A 20,911-nucleotide genomic window follows, 5' to 3' on the forward strand; every position below is an offset into this window, starting at 1 on the left:
AACAGATTTGCACACACATTCCTTACACTTACAGCAGATTAACACAATGTTGTTGTTTTTTGTTGGTTCCTTTTGGGGGGGAGGGGGGAGGGGGTGATTGTGAAATACAGGACCCATTTGATGGCATTCATATCAAGAATAACATTTTAGAGGATGATAATTTTTTTTTCTTACAGCACCATTCTATTCATTTGAAGTTGTCCTTGACCCGAAAAAACAGAGAAACAGTAATCTCATTTGAGGACACTTGGTCACTTGAATCATCAAACCCTACGTCAACAAAAACCATGCCTCAAGCACTTCTTACCGTGGGAGGAGGGGCAAATGTTAGGCTTCGAAGTAATCATTAATCGTACTCTGATGGGTACAGTTTGAATGAAATGATTTTGAAATTGACCAATTTCGTTTTTGTTTGTTTGTTGCCTGTGCTCCCTAGGTGCTCCCATCTTATACCAATGAAAGCTAAGGTTGTAAGATCATTTTAAATGCCTGTTCCCTTGCTGTGGTAATCAGTCCCCTAAGAAATTACAATTTTCATCTGACCAAATAAAAGTGTCCTATATATACGCCCCTGAAAGATGCACGGTGGCTCCTGAATCCGTTTGTCCATTAACTGTATGAATATGCGAGCCCTGCAGGCTGCAGACCATATGCTCCACATAATACATGCAAGTGATGCTACCTGGCGATTAGAGAGAGAGGGGGGGAGAGAGAGAGGGAGAGAGAGAGAGTACTTCAGGAGCTAAACAAGACAGAAGATATTAGAGCGAATTCAGCCTTTTGTTTGAGTATTTGCAGCTTTAAATATTGTCCCCCGTGCAGCACCAAGGAAAGAAAACACCGAGGGAGAGCAGGAAAAAATATATAGGGAGTCTTGATGCATCTGTGCAAGAGCATCCATTTCACGGCGATTACAGTTCGAACCTGAGGAGACGGTGCGCATTTCTTTGAGAAACACGGTGCTTTTCTCTCCTCCGAAGTCATTTTCCTAGAGCGGCTGGCGGACGCAAAGACACGGTTACGGGATTTCATAACGAGGCTTTTCGTTTGAAGCAAAAGCAGGTCGAGCGCAGTTCCAGCAGGCTATACTGCGTCTTGTTTGTGGAGTGGAATTTTGCGGTCCCTAGCTCAAGACGCAAAGGGGAATATCAGACGTTCAAGTTCTCCTGGAAGTTGCGCAGTGATATAAAAACATGGGAATTTGTGGTTATCTGGCGGTGTCTGGGAAATGCCTTGTCGTCATCGGACTGAAATTGTTATTCCTTGTACCTGCAGGAGTTCCAGCTAGAAGCGGGGATTCTGTATTAAAGGACAACATCACCGTCAGACAGGGAGACAGCGCCGTCTTAAAGTAAGTCTCGGACTATCTTTCATTGTCACATCACTAATATGATTTCGTCTTGTGCAGCACGGGAACTGATTCCGTCTTTATAGCGTCTATGTCTTGGTCCAAACAGCTAATCAAGCCCGGTACTACAGGAGTTACTAAAGGTCATCATAACCTATATAAGAACGCACTAGTGCTCGTTTGCTTTATAGGTGCAAGATAAGTTATAGCATGCCTAACTCGGTGTTTAGCCCCTTCTGCTGATTGCCCTTGAATGTTATTGATCTGACTGGTTAATGTCTTGTTGAGGATGCACAGAGCTGAGGTACTCACATTGAAAATTAGGAGGGGTTACGTAGCCTACTATTGATTTGCGCATGTGATACAAATACAAATGCAATTATGACTTATTTTCATTTCATCCATTCTCTTTGTGAAAAACTATGTGTTGTTTTCATCTTTTAAGAACTTTGAGTGGTTAACAGTGTTCTTATCACATTTAACACTTGTATATTTGAACGTGTGTTCTATTATAGAACTCCAGTATGTGTCAGCATTGCATTTTATGATATTTTATTTTTTCTCATCCCCCACTCTTCACTGTGAGATTATTTTATTTGAGTGTTGCTGGCTTGCTGTTTGTTTTGTTTCAGAAAAAAGCAGGTGTGGTGTTAGAAATTCAGAATCCCTGTGAAAGAATGACAGATATGGTACTGTACATCTGCCTACCCACATAAATACATACATAAATACACACCAATATATAAAAAATAAATGATATGTATGTATGTATTAGATGTGATAGATTGGTGACAAATGTGGAGAAACACATTAATCCAGTAGCTTTGTTTTCTGACATTGTTTGGGTCAGTAGTTTTCTAACTTTCACACTTTGTTGACAATTAAAAATAATTAATATGGTCCCTTTTCTTATGTGAGAGTCACTTGTGAATCATACTTAAGTAGACAATTTAGAATCTCATTATCTCTGCCTAAATTGGTCTGATCTGAAAAGATAAATAAAAGCAAGCAAGTCATTCATGTTTCAACTGCAATGGCTCTTTTACTTACCTGTGAAGCACGCCACATCGCTGGAGAACCACTACCTACAAGCTTTAAGAGCTCATCTTTATCAGAGTGTGATGAAACATTTCTATGTTAATAGGGGTGGTCAATTCCATAATTATAAGGGAGTCTTCATGCTTTTTGTATGGAATTATGAGTGGTTTGATGAGGATGAAAATATTGCAAATTATATACTATGGTTGTCACATTGACTTGTCATTGACTTAATTTACATCATTTCTTCTGGGATTTACAAAGTTTACACAGTACTTTTAACTTTTGTACTTTTAACTTTTTGCCTACCTGTATCTGGAAATGAGATATTTTTAAATTTAGTTTGAATGAGGATGAAATTGTAATCAATACAGAAAATCAAATGCTAAAAGTTTGTGACAGTAAGCACATGAAAATAATGTAATCTGTAAATGTGAAGAAGGAAACATATGAAGAAAAATGTTTCTGCTGCAGATGTAAGTATAATTCACAAGCAACTCAATAGACACAGACTTCTGTGGCTATGTGATTATGTAAACAAATTGTTAAACATTATATAAACAAATTCTTATGTTTATATGTTGTGGCTCAGTACCTTTGGTTGTCAGAGTAGGGCAGTAGAGTTCAAATGACTCTAGGCTGCCTGACATGAGGTACTTGGATTAAAATTATTGTAATGTCTTTTGGACACTATAGTATGTGGAAGGTCATCATGTGTCATACACTGGTTGTACCCCTGTGTAGTCCAAGATGGAGCTCTTCCTAGTCTTCATCTTTTCTCCCCTGTTCTACACAGCCTCACTATTCTGGTTATCTTTAATCATTTCTAGCCCGTATAAATGTCCGCTGCCCTTTACTGATTAATAGAACTTGTTAAGTAGCCTGTTGGATTAACTAAAACCAGCCATTTCACACTTCTCACACTGAATGGTGACTGGCTGAAATCCACTAGCTCCTTTGTCATGCTGATGTCGAGCTGTAAAAGGTTGTGACTGTAGCAGATGTTAGGGTTTTTTTGGCTCCTTAATATTCTCCTTTTCCTATCCTAACATGTACACCCCACAGCAGAGAAGTCATCAAAGAACTTGTTGCACTGCCATGACCCTGAGTTCAATCTTTAAAAGAGTGGTTTAGAAAGTGAAGCAAAAGCTGACAATAGAGTAACCCTGTGCTGCGCCACAGTGTATCCAATACACTGCCCTTGAGCAAGATGAGCTGTCAGTGAGCTAGTCAGTCCATAATGTAGGAAACCATGCCATCCACATGCATTGCTTTGAGCTTTCCCCCAAGCAGGGGGCACTGGATGATGATGAAAGCAACACAGAAATAATTCTCCTCCGCCTTTCTGGCTTCTGTGGGTGGGAATAAGGCCTGTGGAGCTGCTATACGATGGCATTGTCCATGTCCGCATTTGACAGCTACATGCCTAGAGCACCCTGCAAGGCTGATGCTGTGAGCCTCCTCTGCCTTGCCTGTGATGAGCCTCATCAACCAAATGGCAAAGATGCAGAAGCTTGGAAGGACAGCAGGTGTTGAGATTTGGACTTAGAGAGGTGGACCTGGGGCAGCAAGTTTTGGACTGGAGGCAGAGGATAAGGGCAGGTGTGGAGCTGACCTCTGATTTGATTGTTTCATTTGACATGCATGGCAACACTGTCTGTGTATTTATTAAGCAGTCATTTAATAAGATTAGAACACTGCTACTATTATATTCTGATAACACATATTTGCAAATAAATTATAGCACTGAGAAACTGCATATTTGGGGAAATGTACTATTGCTTGGAAGGCAGCCATGATCTCATTTGTTGCATTTTCCTGACAGTAAATTATTTCAGGTTATCAAAATAAAGTTGTCCTACAACAAGAAATTCTATCTCACATTAGGAATCAAATATAGTGATGTGAGCCAAGTCACAGCAGCAGGTTGTCAAGGGTGAAAAGCTTTTATTCCAGGGAAAGTATAGCATTAATGTGATTCTGGCAATATGTTTTAAATGAACGATTGCTGCTTCCGAGCTGTAGGTGGAAGAATTCCTCAAAGGTTATTTTGCTTCCACTAAGCTTTAATATTAAGACAGTCAAGGGCTACACAAAGCAGTATCATTCTGACATAAAGAAAGCCACTGCCAGCGGGAACTTCAGAAGATGTGAGCAGCAGAATAATTAGCATCATTCAGCTTTAGAAGCAATATTACTTTTTTCCACAAATACACAGATCACCACAAAAAAAAATCCCTGGGTTGCACATGTTAGAGAAACAAATCAGTTTAAAGCCAGTATGTGTATATTATACAGGTATGACTGTCTTTAAGGTAGAATGTGCAGCTGCTGGTAATTCCAGCATTTTTGCACAAGCATTTCTCTTTTCTTTTTGAATAAAAAATACCGTGCTGTCCAAAGGTATTTGCCCCCTATTCTGATTTCTTTTTTTGTTTTGATTTTTTGTAAATTTGTCACCCTTACATTGTTTCAGATTACCAAACAAATTTTAATATTAGACATGCAGTTTTAAAATGATGATTTCACCCAAACTTACCTCAGCCTATGCAAAAAAGTAATTGTCCCCCAAACCTAATAACTAGTTGTGCTACAACAATGAGTCTTTCGTATCAATTTGGCCAACTCTTCTTTGGAGAATTGTTTTCAATTGAGGCACATTGGAGGGTTTTTAGCATGCATGGCCTGTGTAAGGTTATGCCAGATCATCTAAAGTGGATTTAAGTCTAGACCATCTAAAGCCATCTCTTTTAAGCCAGTCAGAAGTGGTCTTGCGGGTGTGTTTCAGATCATTGTCCAATTGCATAATCCAAGTGGACTTGAGCTTCAGGGCAAAAACCAGGGCCCAGACATTTTTTTCTGGAATTTCTGGTAGAGAGCAGAATTCATGACTCCATCAACTATAACAAGGTGCCTAGGTCCTAAAGCAGCAAAACGGTCCTAGAGCATCACACTACCACCACCATATTTGATTGTTAGAATTATACTCTTTTTAGAAATTGGACAGAACTTTTCCAAAAACCAAAAACTTTTGTCTTGTCACTGCACAGAATATTTACCCCTTTGGAGATCTTGAAGATGTGTATTTTTTTGGCAAATGTGAGATGAGTCTTTGGGTAAAAATGGTATACATGAGAGAGTTCCACACAAAAACCACTCCTGACAAAAAATAACACAGTTTCCTTTTTGTTAAATCTGAATACTGAGCTAAACTCAGGCAAGTGAGGCTTGCAGTCCTCAGTTCTTTTGTGACTTCCTGAATGAGTTGTCAATGTGCTGTTGGAGTCATTTTGTTAGGCTGGCCACTCCTGGGAAAGTTCTCCACTCTTGAAGGTTTTCTTTATTTGTGGATAATGACTCAGTAAAGATTACTGGATTCCCCAAGCTTTAAAACGCCTTTGTAACCCTTTCCACACTGAAAGGTGGTTGGTTTTCAACTGATCTTGAGTTTCCCTTTTTCTCTTAATAAATGAAATGATCATTTAAAACTCCTTGTTTAATAAACAAAGCAAAACAAAAAAACATGATTTGGGGAAAATTCACATTTTATGTGTTATTTGCAAAGAAAAAAACACATTCTCAAAATATAAATGGAAATAAATCACCAAGGGAGAAAATAATTTTTCACAGCACTCTGTCTGCTTCCACTTGTTTAGCCATGACTTGTGGCAGTCATTAAGTACCAAGATAAGTGGTTGTGCTGCATATTGTGATGGAGATACTAGGGAGTAGTACTGTGAAAAATTTGCAACAATATTACCAGTTCTGGAGCCAGAGAGCACTATACTGCACTGCCAGTGGCTCAGTGGACACTGAATGGAGAGTAAAATAGTGTACTAACAATATTTTTTTACAATTAACAACCCATCCCTGCATGTGTTTATGCTTTGTAGGTTCATGGTGCTGGTTTGGAGGTTGCACTGCATGAATGTACCGTATACTTTAAAGCATAATTGTAAAATATGTTGAGTTAGCAGTAAGATTAGAAAGGTTCTATTTAAATGAATATAATTTACAATTTACCTGCTCTATAAAGACATGTACAGACGGCTTAGTCATACTACCTTCAGGGTAAAGCACCTAACTTGACTTGCTAATGCCCACTTGAAATGCCATGGCTAGTGAACTGAGCAGTTTGTAATACATAGCATGCTTACATATCACCATGCCAGCTGTTGTTTCATGTAAATAATTACTGAAAGTAAAAAACAATAAAGAATTCAAAATACTTTAAAGTGAGAGTTTTTGTAATAAATGTGAGGAACACATGATTTTTATCCACAGCACTCATCCTAAGCTACAATTCTTATCAAGTGTTTCTCAAGTTATATTTGGTAGTTAAAAGACACCTCTGTGGCACAAGGTGTCACCATTCAATTATTTTCACCTGCAAGTGAGGAGCTCCACTGGTAGGGCAAGACGTGCATGTGGTTTACGCTATCCTGAACTAGTGAAAACCCAAGGACAACAGAATTTGGCTAACATCTGAGTTATTGCTGGTTGTTTATTTAACGTTAGAGTGTCTTGCGGCCATTTGGTAGATTCATTTTGTTTGTATCTTTAACTCTACATGAGATGTTGCTCTTTGGTGTATTCCCAAAAGTTCATTCTGTTCTTCTGGATGTAGCGTTTTCAGTGGGAACCCCCCCCCCCCCCAAAAAAAACGATCCCACTGAAAACGCTACATCCAGATGAACAGAATGAACTTTTGGGATGTACTACTTACCTGGATGATTGAGCATGCGTCAAGACACTGTGGTGTATTCTTTGGTTTATATTCAGCTACCCAAATCAAATCACTTCAATGATATGGGAGTTGTCCATATATAAAGGTTATTCTTTCTCATCTCTGTTTGCACTGGCAGTGATGAGAATACAGTGGAAATGAATGGGTCACGCAGGATGGACCTACCCTGTTTGATAACCACAAACAGTCTGCATCATTCATGCCTTTATTTCCTCTGTATTCTGCAAGTCACTGTTGATATTCACGGCAGTGGCTTTGGGATGCAGTCATCCAGCTGATATTTTATGAGACACTGATTGGAGGTCGTACTGGAATCTGTTTGAGGGGTAGGTGGTAAATCCTGTTTTGGATATAACCATTATCCTTGAGGAGAGCTGTGCTCTGGCTTAAGTCTCATTATCAATGAGGGCTAAACATGAAGTCATTGTTGTTCTGCTTCAGAAACCTCTGAAAATATCAGCTGGGAGCTTCTGCTTTCCTTCACTGCCACTGAGTATTTCACTGACAGACCATTTGGAATATGGCTCGCTGTGGCCCTTCTCCCAGCTCGATGGATTAGCAGCAGAGATGGCTAAAACACTGTGTGGCTGACCCTTGGCACATTCTCTATTTTAGCATTGTATAGTCGAGTGTGGAGAGCTGAATGGTATAATGGCAGGACTGTCTGAACAAAAGTGCAACTTGGGAACTGGCACAACCTTTTTTAAGAAGATGTAATTTGAATTGTCTTTTGTGCCAAGTCAGGTTGGGTGATCACCATCGACTCACTATATATGTCTACAGTGAGACATTGTTATGTCTGACATCAGGCTGTCTTATTGGGTATTGCTACAAAAGCAGTAGTTGGGTTAAATAACTTGTCCTTCCATTGGTACATAAGGTATAAAGAACTGTTGTAATAGAAAATATAACGTTCCAATTGTTCAGTTTTAGACACTATTGCAGAAACTTCTTAAAATACATGTTAATTAGTTCTATATAAATACAGATATATTTACTTTTTCTCATGGTTTTTGTTTCAGTCCCTTGTCAATAGAGCTTAATGTTATTTGTGTTGACCTCACTGTTGTGAAACTATTGACTGAATTTGGGTATGCTTTTTCAGATGGAAATCTCTAACACGTAGCCTAAGAACTTTATGTACTGACAAATGAACAGGAAATCTGGGATTAAATTAAATGGAAAATCATTATAATTTTTAAAGGTCAAGTATTTAGTAGATTAATCCGTTAATGAGTTTGCATTTTCTGGTATCCAAAGAGGTTTTTGCTGGTGCTGTTTTGTGTTTTAGAAATAAAAATTTAATATCTTGAAGTCTTTTAGGTTGGATAATACAGGACATCCATAATATTATTCCATAGACTAAAGAATATAGACTCAAAGATGACTAAGGGGTAACTAATGTACCAATAGCTGAGAGATTCTTCAATAATTAAAGCTAGTCATAGCTCTAATACTTATTTGATTCATTTTCTGCCGTAGATATGACTATACAATGATGTTGCGTCATAGTATATTTTGTTTACTGCAGTTATATGCTTGCAAAACACATACTGGACATGGATATTATACATTTGTTTTGCAGTGATCACTGCAGTTGTATGAGATTGAGAAAGCTACTCATATTTACTTGTTATCCTCGTCATCCAAGGTGGAAGTGGAGACATTTGACTATCTTAAAGCGTTTTTACTGCTAAACAAAGACATCAAGACATGTAGAACTGACCAAAAAAACTCCAGTATATTGAGCAGTCTTTATGTTATTATATGTTTGCACAGTACTTAAAATGCATACTTACTGGGCTGGGAATTTAATGCACGCAGAATGAATGGTTGATTTCTAGTAAAAGGTGTATTTGTAATTGTGGCCATAGGATTCTCTGTTATTCAGTAGAAAATATCATGTATTCTGGCAGGTTTTTACTTATTCCCAAGACAAAACCATTGAATCACCAATGGAAATCATCGGCCTGGAGAAACATTTGAGGCAAGAAACACTGGAATGCTAAACTTCCTATTCTTTTCCTGCATAAATGAGCCCCATACATTATTCAAAGCAAAGGAACTTGACTGAATAAGTATCCATGGCCCTGTGAAACTACATTATATATGTGTAGGCTTCAATCAGTCATGACTCTGGCTCCATCTAGGAAAAAAGACATAGTGGCTTAATTGTGTAGAATTACTTAAAGGTTGCGCCATTTTTCATAAGAAATAAATAGAAAAAAAATATTTATGATTCATGCTACCTAGACCTCTTTGCAGTCCTACAGTGGGTTTTTTTAGGTCAGCAACTCATAGCTCATGATTGTAAATATCATTTAACTACCGCCTGCTTCTCTGTCAACTTCTTGTTTAATGTTCAGAAGTTCACAGACGTTTACTTAAAACACTGTACTGCACTATGAGTACACTATTAGGAAGGTAGTCACAGCTAAAACTGGTATCAGGAATATGAGCGGACAAGGACGTATGAAAATGGAAAGCCTAAGGGTAGGCTAACAAGCATGGAGATACTAAGCTCTCTCTTCAGCCATCTTGTTTTCTTTCATTCAGTGGAACAAGTGTTAAGTTTGACCTATATGGATTCAGACATATGGACAGAAAATGCATTGTGTGTCAGTAAATTATCTTCTAAATCCAGATATATTAATTAGTGATCTTTAATTCTAGTCTTTTTACCATTCTCAACACTTAATGGGGTAAATGTCATGTAGATCATGTCATCAAGGTGAAAACCTCTGGATATTGCAGATATTGAGGGTCAAGTTCCGATGTCCCACTCACCAGTAGTCCACCAGGCTTGCATTGGTCTTCCTTTATCACTACCTAGGCATCCATCTTGAGGAAGGTTGAGTTGAGTTTCAGCATCCTGTATTGTCGTAAATCACTGAGATAGTCATTAATTTTTAATACCCAGAAACCTATGTGCCGTGCTGCAGTCCAACTAGATTCTCCCCTAGTGAGAGCCAGCCACATCCATTACAGCCTGTCTTTGCTGTCCCCACCTTGTGCATGTTTGGGTGCACTTTTCTGATGTCATTAATACTCATCAGGAGGACCTTCCATTCATGCCACATTCTGCCAGGCAATTTACGCTCTACTACTTTCACTCTCCTACCTACCTTTTCCATATCGCTTGTAGCACATCTCTCTTACTCATCAATTGAAGAAAGCATTGAGGAAAAGTAATATAATATGATGTATACATTTATGTATGAAAGTTCGGTGCATAAAAGTATTTTTTTTTGTGTGTGAAAATTCCTACATCATCAGGTTTAAGTCCAGTGGCACAATTTACCTGAATGTCTTATTACTCTAAGAAAGTTCAGTTACCTCCACTTCTTGTCGCTTTTCCAAAATTCCAAATGTTGGAATTTTTGAAGATGATCTATTTGCTGTTTTTCAAATCACAAAAGCAGCTTTTTATGAAGAAAAAGTGGCCTTGAAATTTAAATAGCAATACTGGTAAGATTTGCAATGCATATAGACAAGGTAACTATAGTACTCTCACTGATTATAAAAAATGTTATAGAAAAATGTTATGAGAATATTAAACCTAATCTCTTTCTGAATCTCATCACTGATTATTTGCATTACATAGATTGCATTTACCACTATTATCTGTTTGTGCATGAATTTTCTTTCATTTAAAATCTCTTTGAAATCAAAATATCATCATTGAGAGTTTTGTTTTTTATATTTACTGTCAGTTTTCAAAGGAGAACTAAAATGTACTTATGAAATCTCCATGTCTGCCTGTCTGCTTACATGTGTGCTGTGTGAACACAAAGAATATATTACACAGGAATACAGTATAAAATGACAATCTCTAAAGAAGACAGACGTGGTTAGACTTTAGAACACCAAGTTGCATATATTTGCAAAAATAATGAGTAAAATGTGATTCTCTCCAGTTTTAACCTCTTTATGGTTTTAAGACAAGAATTTGATTTAGAAATTTTCTCGGTATGCATATAAGCACAAGTTATTCATATATTTATTAATGACTTTGCTTAATTACTGTAGCAGAAAGAGGGATGTTACTTGTCCTTTTGCTGTATATTTTCTGTTTTAGGAATTGAATGCTAAAAAAGTAGGACATCCTCTCTAGAGGCAAGAGAAGTCAAATTAGAAAGCTTGCGTATGTGGTGTCAGCACACTCTTTGCCTGTTAATATAAGAGGGCACAGGGTTTGCATTTTGAGAATCTGCTTTTTGCACCTCTAGAAACTTTTCGGCCAGAGCAGTCAGAGGCACCTCAGAGTTACCGCTCAAGTAGAAACCAAAATGTAAAACCAAAACCAAAATAACTTTTCACTTTACAGTTATTCCCCAATAGAGGTGATTGTTATTTGTTGTAGCCTCGAGCACAACGGAATAGGATTTTCATCATTGGGCATTTACCTGAAGTAATGCCATATAAGCTGATGAACTGTTACTTAATGTAGCTCTTGGAAACTCCAGTATTATATCCTTAGTTCATTCCACTCAAGATCTCTCCTCCCTCATTGAGACATCTCTGACCATCTGTCCCAACAAAGTATTGGCCTCTCATGACCTGGCAAATCATTTCTAACTCTCCCGTCTCTCCTTGAATCCTGGATCTCAGCCGTCGGCCCTCTACCAAAACAGATACCCCTAATGGAGGAATATGGCAGGGAAATGTGCCTCCCATTGATTCTGTTCCCTGGCTAATGCTGCTTCAAGGATAGTGCAGCTCAGCTATACTTAGAATCAAGTATGGGGCTGACATAATATTTTTCTTTTGCCTTCAAAATGCTCAGGGCAGTATAGTGATAAGACTTAACTAATACTATTGGAACAACTTCAGCACAAATCGAGCAGCTACATTCATCAATTACCAACAGAATGCAGTAAATATGGCTGTTAAATGAGACTTAACTTTCAGCCTTAGCTTATAAGAAGATGTGATGTGAAATGTCACAGATCTCGTCACAGATCATACACACATCTCAGTAACATGCATGTCAATGCCTGAAAATAACTCCCTTTTGTAAAAAAATATATTGACCAATGCAATAAAAACTGGTCTTTTTTTAAATATGTTTTAAGGTAGAACATTCATTTGAGTAGACGTGAAGCACCTATCTTGGAACATGGAGGGTCCCTGCAGTGTCCCACTTTAATGCATACAGTTTTTACTGTATGTTTCTGACTTAGACACAGGGAAATCGATAAGTGGCCTTGATTTATTATTACAACCAGATTTCACTGTCTGAAGACAAGGAAGGAAGGAGGGAATTTGTCTCAGTCGGCCAGCTGATGGTGCTCATTAATATGGATAAAAATGACTAGGAGTCATCTGGGAAGAATGTCATACCACATTAGACAAATAAGTGGTTGAAACCACTGGCTGTAATTAATTGATTCGCTTGAGATTGATCCCCTTCCCCCTCCTCTTTGGGAATCATGTTCAGAATTTGTGCAATTATGAAATGTTAAATATTCCAAGCAAATGGAATACAGACACAGACACACACACACACACAAATGCAGTGACCTCCAAAGCCAATGGCTCTAGCAGATACCAGGAACAACAGCCACTCTCTTTGTTGAGAAAAGTGCAGTCCTAGGAACAGCAAAGATACTCTGCAGGACCCTCAAGCTCCAGGCATTTGGTAGTGAACCTGAGCTTGGAGGATAAAAACTGTCCCGCAAAGGGTGAGAGAGGAATTTTTTTACATATATAGTGAGCACAGGGACCTGCAGATAATGTTGGGTCCTCGAACCACCTGCATGGCGCCTGATTGTTTGATCAGAGACATTAAGACTACTTGCTTCTCAGAGATCATTTTGTAGAGCACTCACAGTGGTCATCCTGTTCCTCTTTGCTAAAAGGAGCACATATTGCTGCTGCTGATAGGTTAAGGGCCTTCTATGGCTTACATGTTTCCTAGAAAAACTGCGTGTCTCCTAGTCCATGCTCTTGAGACTGTGCTGGGAGACACAGTAAATCTTCTGCCAATGGTACATACCAGCAATGACAGCAATGACACTGATCGAAGATGAATCCACAACAGTGACAAAACAGTCAGAAAGATGCAGAAGGAAAAAGTGTTAGTGGACAATTATTTCCAACTGAGGAATTGATGAATATTTTTAGAGCCTAAATTGGACATTTAAGATGAGGCTGGACAGCACGAACATCTGGTCCAAAAATAAATTTTCTCCACTCTTTTCTTGTAGTTTATTCCTTATAAATGTTGTTAAAAGCGAGATACATTGTATTTACAGGAAGGTATTCCTGTGGAGATAGTGGATGAATTGTCTAGTGTTGTAAAAGTGTGCATTTGGCATCTCAGGCTGTTCATTTTTTTCATTATTTTTTTGAAATTTTGTAAATACCTAGCTCATACACAGGAGAAAAAAAAAAGATTTTTTTAAATAGCTTTTTATTTAGTTGTGTTTTCTGCCTGTGCCCCTCACAGAATAAAAAAGCCACCAGTTTCCCTTGCTGTAGGGACCAAGGGTTCAGGGTGTTTTTTTCTTAGATTTCATATGTATTTATTTCATACTAATACTTTGCAAAAGCAAGCTTTACTATCAAGCTTCAGTACCAGTTTGCTAAAAATATATAATGGTAATTTATTCTCTGGCATAAAATCAATATTTATGAAAATGATGACTTCTTCAAAGAGGTATATGCCAAAAGACCATGTTCTGGTATATCTGTATCCAAAAGAAAGCCATCTGAGAGTAGTTTCATATTTCCCACAGCACAACAACTTTCACTGCACTTAGTTCGCATTCATGCAGAATTCACACATGGGATCTGCCACAGCATCAGTGGCTCATTGAAGAGTTCACTTGCTTGGTCAAGGGCAAATTGACAGTGATAGCTGGAGGAGAGGAGAATATTCAACACCCTTTACATGACATGCTGTGATACACAGAATCATGTATTGTTATTTTAGTGCAAGCTGTGAGAAAAAATAGTATGAATTGTAGTGCAAATCAAGAAACCACAGATCAGAAAAACTGTGAAGTTTTGGCATTTTGTCATACCTCAGACTGAATTACTGATTAATAGTTGTTATTTATCTCTGGCTCTCTTCCAAAGCATGTCTTTTGTCCCATCTTCCTTTACTCACCCCAACCAATCGTGGCAGATAACCGGCCCTCCCTGAGCTTGGTTCTGCCGGAGGTTTCTTCCTGTTAAAAGGAAGTTTTTCCTTCCCACTGTGGTCAAAGTGCTTGCTCATAGGGGGTCATATAATTGTTGGGTTTTTCTCTGTATGTATTTGTGGCAGGGCGTGGCTTGCGGTGCCGTGCAGGGAAGGCGGACGCACCTGCACGGCATCCGCAATCATGCCCCACCGACTTAAATATTGTAATGGGTCCTGTGTTGGTGGGTTGTGCGGTAAAGATGAGCTGGCAGCAGGAGAGCTGCAGCTCTATGTGTGTGTCGTGAACAGCAACCTTGAGTTGTAATAAAGAGATGCTTGGAAGCATGAACATGCACCCGGGTGTGCTGTGGGTTTGTTACAGTGGTGCCGAAACCCAGGAAGGGGACACAGCAGACCTGCGACTGGGCCAGTCTGGGAAGGAGCTGACCCAAATGGTGGCCGACATGGTAGCCACACAGCAGGAGCAGGCGGCAGTGTTGCGGCACCGGCAGAAAGAGCTGGAGGACCTGGTTGAGCGCCGCACGCAGAGGATCGCGAGTCTCGCGGCTTAGATCCAGTCCTGGCCGACATCGCTGCCACCCCCACCGGCATCCCTTGATTGCATCGGAGTTGCCGACGTCCGGAACGTTTCAGCGCCTGTGCCGGCCCCCAGGTTGCGACCAGCCAGGACGCAGCCTGCCACTGCACCTATCCCCACTCCTCGGGTGGGAGCGGCTTGTACCCGACCGGGGCCTGCGCCTGTTCCTGCTCCTCGGACAAGGGCCACAGAGCAACCACTGGGTCCACCAACAGCTCACCCACCTGCTCAGCCCGAGCCGGCGGTTAGCGTGCAGAGAGTACGGGGGGAACCTGCCAAACCGTCGCTGGAGGAGGAGGCGGAGCGCGAGGGTCCGTGCCTGCCGTGTGAGGAGGAGGAGAAAGAGGTGGAGCTGCGCGGGGGTTCGTGCCTGCTTTTGGAGGAGGCGCACGAGGATCCGCACCTGACGGAGGTGGAGGAGCTGCTCCAGCCGGGAGTGGCGGCGGAGGAGGTGCCGCGTGAGGGGTTGCTCCAGCCGGGCGCGGCGGAGGAGGAGGAGCCCGAGGTCCCCGTGCCAGGGGAGCCTGCTTGGCCGGAGGGCGAGCCGTGCGACTGCCCCGCCGATTCTGAGGGCGGCATGCTGGCCAGACCGGCCTCATCTCCACCACAGGCAGGGGCGCCAATTGATCATACGTCGGCCCAGCCACCTGTGCGCCATGACCACCTGCCACGCGGCCGACCTCCAGACCAGCTTCGCCAGCGCCGCTGGAGCCACGGGCGAACACCTGAATCCCCCCCCGTCGCCGGACCTGGAGCTGGGGACGCCTACGGTCTCTCTCTCCCACTCGCAGGAGGAGGGGAGTAGGTAGGTTTGGCCGGATGGCTCCCCGGCCTCAGTCGGGCGATGGGGGTATGTGGCGGGCGTGGCTTGCGGTGCCGTGCAGGGAAGGCGGACGCACCTGCACGGCATCCGCAATCATGCCCCGCCAACTTAAATATTGTAATGGGTCCTGTGTTGGTGGGTTGTGCGGTAAAGATGAGCTGGCAGCGGGAGAGCTGCAGCTCTATGTGTGTGTGTCGTGAACAGCAACCTTGAGTTGTAATAAAGAGATGCTTGGAAGCATGAACATGCACCCGGGTCTGCTGTGGGTTTGTTACAGTATTATTGTAGGGTTTACCTTAAAATATAAAGCGCCTTGATGCAACTGTTGTGCTTTGGAACTGTATAAATAAAACTGAATTGAATTAATCATATAAATGAATTCAAGAGTCCACATGAGAGTTTTCTGTTAAACCACTGCTACCCCATACAGCTACTTAGCTGGGTTAAAAAGTAACAGCATGTTTTAGTGGCAGCTGCTTGCTTGTTCTATTTTTCCAGTCAGTATGTAACCATCTAGTCATAAGGAAACTTTCCTACCCTGTGGAATACACTATCTTCTTACCAGAAAAATATTAGATAATAAATGTAGGTCCAACAGTTTGGAAAACCAACTACTGCAAAACCTTTCTGACATTCAGTGTTTAACTTTGAAAAATCAATAAAGCCAATTTAGCAGAAGGACTTTGTTGTTCATAATAAAAAAAAAAAAAAAAAATCAGTCCCATTTCTAATCCCGTTCACCATGGTCACTCCCAATGAAAATCTTAACAGTTTCAGCGCTGCCCCCTGTCTTTTTGTCAGTTTCAGCATCTGTAAACCATACTTCATAGCAAATCATAAGAAGCCTCACAACCATTGGGTAAATCTCACATTTCGCTCTTGATACTTCAGTCACAAATCGCTCTTATACTTCATGCACTACGTTTTCATATGCATTAATCTCTCTTTGCCTTGTCCATTACTTTGGATGTTTGACCCTAGGTTTTTAAACTTGGCCACCTTCACTACCTCTAAGAGAGAGGAAATCCATGTCCTTATGCAATTGTTGAGTCTTATAGCCTGCATGTTTTTTTTTTTTTCAGCTGTACCTGTTACAGTATATGTTGCTACATGCATGGTGTCACTTGAAAGAGGTGCGAGCTAAAGATTTCTGTAAACAGACAATAGTAACAAAGCAGTTTCTTTGATACTGTTCATCTACTGTTGCTCTATTTCACAGTTCTACCTACAACTTATTTGAATGGATATCTTGAGTATGACTACCAATGTAGGAACACTTTCCTGAGCAACTCTAGTTTTTAATTGCCTATACTTGGCAGGTACACAAACCCCTTTTTCTTCTCCACTCTTCTTCCTCTAACTAGAGATCTACCAATTGTGGATATACTTTAATAATACCTGAGGAAATTGTGTCAAGACAGTAACAGTAACAGACTGAATTAATCAAATAATACAATAAATTACAGCATTTACAAAATGTAAGAAATGGCTCTAATATATACAAATAGCTCAATTATAAATATCCATAATATTACAGAGGTTAAATATATATGATTGACATTTTACTCTAAGCTGTATAATGTATAGGATGTGCAAAAGGGTGTAACTATTGCACTGTGTACTGTTCATTAGATGGAGGAGTTGTACAGGGAGGAATGATTTCCTGTGTCGTTCAGTGGTGCATTTGAGTAATCTCAGTCTCTCACTGAAGATGCTCCTGTGACTAGCCAGCACGTCATGGAGTGGGTGGGAGGTATTATCCAGAAATTCTAGAAATAGTGGCTAGCTCAAGGATCCTGTCAAAGTATCAAAAGGCTTTAGGGAATTTACCTGAGGAGGTTGACCTTAATCTCTATAAAATGAAGAAAACACAGAGGATTAAACTTAAAAATAAAATCATTTTCACAGTAGGCAGGCATGGACTACCATCAAGATTACTGACAAGAAAGCCCAGTGGAGAAAAACAACACACATATGCTGAAAAGTTATTTCATGCCTATGTTACTCCTAGGCTAGACAATTTAAATTCATTATTATCAGGTCCTTGAATAGTCTACAGTTGATCCAGATCTGTGCAGTGAGAGTCCAACAGGAACTAGAAAATAGATTTGCATATTACCTTGTCCTAAGTGACTCCCTGTTAAATTCAGAAATGAATTCAAAGTCTTTCTCCTTACATATAAAATCTTGAACAATCAGGCCTTGTCCTAGTACCATATTATCCATATAGAGCTCTTAGACTGCAGGCCAACTTGTATTTCCCAGAGTTTTGAAAAGTAGAACAGGAAATTAAGCTTTTAGCTAGCAGGGTCGTCTTTTATGGAACCAGCTTCCAGTTTGGAATTAAGACACAGACAGTTTCTCTGATTTTAAAATTAGGCTTAAAATGTTTCTTTTTGATGCCTTGCCTTTCACTGCAACTCATTCCTTGCTTTGTGGCAAACAGAGCATTTATCCTTCACCCACCTTTTTTCACTCTCTGTATTTATACATACATATATATATATATATACATACAACTGTTGAATATTATCATTAGTAATTATTAAACTCTGAATCTCTCTCACTCTCTCCCATAGTAGGAGTGGTTTCCTTCTACTGTCTTTTCTTTTCCCTCACCCCCAAGCAGTCACAGCATGGCTGCCCTCACTGTGTCTAGTTGGACACAGGTTTCTTCCTGTTAGGAAGGAGTTTTTCCTTCCGACTGTTGCCACATTATATCGGGTCAACTGATATGATGGGATTATTTTGGGATTATCTTTCTAATATTTTAGGGTTTTTATCCTACAATAAAAAAAACAAACTTGAAAGCCTTGGGTTGTGGTTAATTGGCTGTATAAATAAAACTCTGTGTGTGTGTGTGTGTGTGTGTGTGTGTGTGTGTGTGTGTGTGTGTGTATTTTCAGCCTATTTTTTGTATTGTTAAGTAGACCAACTCAATTAATAAGCAACAGCTCTGTGTTAATACTGTGTAAATATCTGATAATATGATCAGCTAACTTTAGCCTTTAGGTTTTAAAGAAATAAACCTTTTTTAACATATTTCCATGTATGCATGCTTTGACGGACTTGTGTAAAGCAAGATGTATTGTTGTTTCATTTGATCTGACTGGCAGATGGACATTAGATCACACTTGTGTGTGATCTTTTAATCTTATCATTTTCACCCAACAAGCATCTTATTTTTCTTTAAGTTTACAATATTGGCATATTGCATATGTTTGTATGTCACTGAAAATGTTTATGTGACGCTCTTCATTGTTTTTGAAATCAGTCAAAAAAAGAATCACAGATGAAAGTGCACTAATTAGAAATTCCATCTGTTCCATCACCTGGGGAAACAGCCCAGTTTTAAGAGGTGAGGATAAATCAAACAAACATCTTGGCTATGGGACAAATATTTAAGAAAAATAGAGCAAGCCTAGCTTTTAACACAGCTTTTCATCTGAGAAATAAGCAGATCCACCCAGCAGTTAATGGGCCTCAGATTTTTGAAAAGACAAATTAAGCGCTGAACTTCAATATCATTATTCTATCATTATTATTTGTTCTTTTCAGGAGAAAAACTGACATGTATGCCTTTAATAGTGTACTTGCTGGGAAGAGATAATTATGATACATGGCCCACTTATCTCAGAGTGTGCTGTGTTAAACATTTAAAATGAAACTGCAGGTTATTTCTGGTACAGCAGCAAAATTTCATGCTCCTCAGTCCTACAAGGCTCATATGGAATGTGCCTGGCTTCTGTATGGCTCGTTCATGGCATGAATATTGAGACTGTGTGTTTTTAACCTTCTACTGGCCTCCAGTGTCCCTTATCTGGCATTGAGAATAATGAGAATCATGCACTAAATTTATAGCTGTCAGGTGAAGATGTTACTCTTTGGATCTGTGAGACCTGTAAGAGTTCAGTTATTGGCTTGGGAACTGGTAAATCTATAACATGACTAGACATGGATTATAGTGCAGGACAGATATGGAATCATGAATTTTCTAAGTTTACATATGACATTTAGAGTACAATGAAAGATCATTCAGGCTGCAGTGAAGTCTATGATGTACCAACAAAGAAAGCTATATACACATATCAGTAGCGTAATATTCATTGCATCAATTCTGGTCTCACAGCTACCTGGTTATTTGCTGCATACCTGATTTACTTGAGCTTAACAATTCTGACAACTAACACTTAATGTGCCGGGTAGTCTTCTGACCTGTGTCAGTAAACACTGGCGGATTCCACTTCATCCACCACCAACAGCTGTCACCACTAGTGCCGTTCACCTCTCCTGGGTGCTCTAGATGTGTTCAACTCAACTAGAAATATGGCCCAACTGGCTGGTTTTCCAGCTTTCAACAAAATCTGGGAGAATGAACTCCTGTTGGAATCCTTTGCTGGATAAGGTTCATACGCCACACTTCCATTGCTTGGCCCCTTGCCAAACACACATCCTGAGCCAGCTATGGTCACCTCCATGTACAGTAAGGACCTGCGGTCCAGGCTCAGAGTCTGGCGCAAAGTGCAGACCTGTACCAGCTAGGCTCTCTCTGAACCCTGGATTGTAATCTAGGGGGAGCGAAACAAATAATAAATTCCTTAAAGAAAACCCAGCCAAAAGTCCCAGGTAAAGTCTCTGGTACTCTACCTCGGCGTAACCAGTTTAGAACCGAAAACGTCTTTATATAAAGATTATAAACATTGTAAATTGTGAGCCCTCTTATTGTGAGCTCTTCATCGTATAACAGAAATTATAACAGTATCTTTGATCTTTTGTACTCCTCGTGTAATATTTTCACCATAGTCATAAATGTTCTGGATGTTCAATCTCTGATCACTATTGAATATTTTTAGAAGTTCATTGTTTATCTGTTAAAAATACGAACTAAATTATCAATAGGCATTATATCAGTGTAAGCACAGCTGATACACAGTTGTATTGATCATTTTCCTCTGATGAACTGACCACTGTTCACAAACTAATAAGCTGCTTCTAGTAATTCAATTAATTTCAGAGAGTCCTGCGTGTGAAAAAAATAGCACCTAACAGTCAGTTCACTGCAAGGTTATTATCGTTAACGAAAACTAACGAAATAACGAAAACTAGAAGTGAAAAGACATTTTCGCTAACGGAAATAAAAATAAAAACAAAAAAAGGAAAACTAACTAAAACTGTAATGAGTGTTCACAAAACTAACTAAAATTAACTGAATTTATAGCAAAAATGTG

At 39.8% G+C, this 20,911-nt stretch overlaps 1 protein-coding gene across 1 annotated transcript in view; it reads left to right on the top strand.

The window, feature by feature from the left end:
* Positions 1–673: 673 nt before the first annotated feature.
* opcml (opioid binding protein/cell adhesion molecule-like) overlaps positions 674–20,911 on the top strand; it is a 225,731-nt gene continuing 205,493 nt past the window's right edge. The window contains exon 1 of the mRNA XM_003449811.4: positions 674–1,351. Coding sequence (XP_003449859.1) covers positions 1,194–1,351 — 158 coding nt within the window. The 5' untranslated portion in view covers positions 674–1,193. The remainder of the gene's footprint in view (positions 1,352–20,911) is intronic.

This window comes from Oreochromis niloticus, linkage group LG10 (genome assembly GCF_001858045.2).
Source record: "Oreochromis niloticus isolate F11D_XX linkage group LG10, O_niloticus_UMD_NMBU, whole genome shotgun sequence".
Classification (NCBI taxonomy): Eukaryota; Metazoa; Chordata; class Actinopteri; order Cichliformes; family Cichlidae; genus Oreochromis; species Oreochromis niloticus.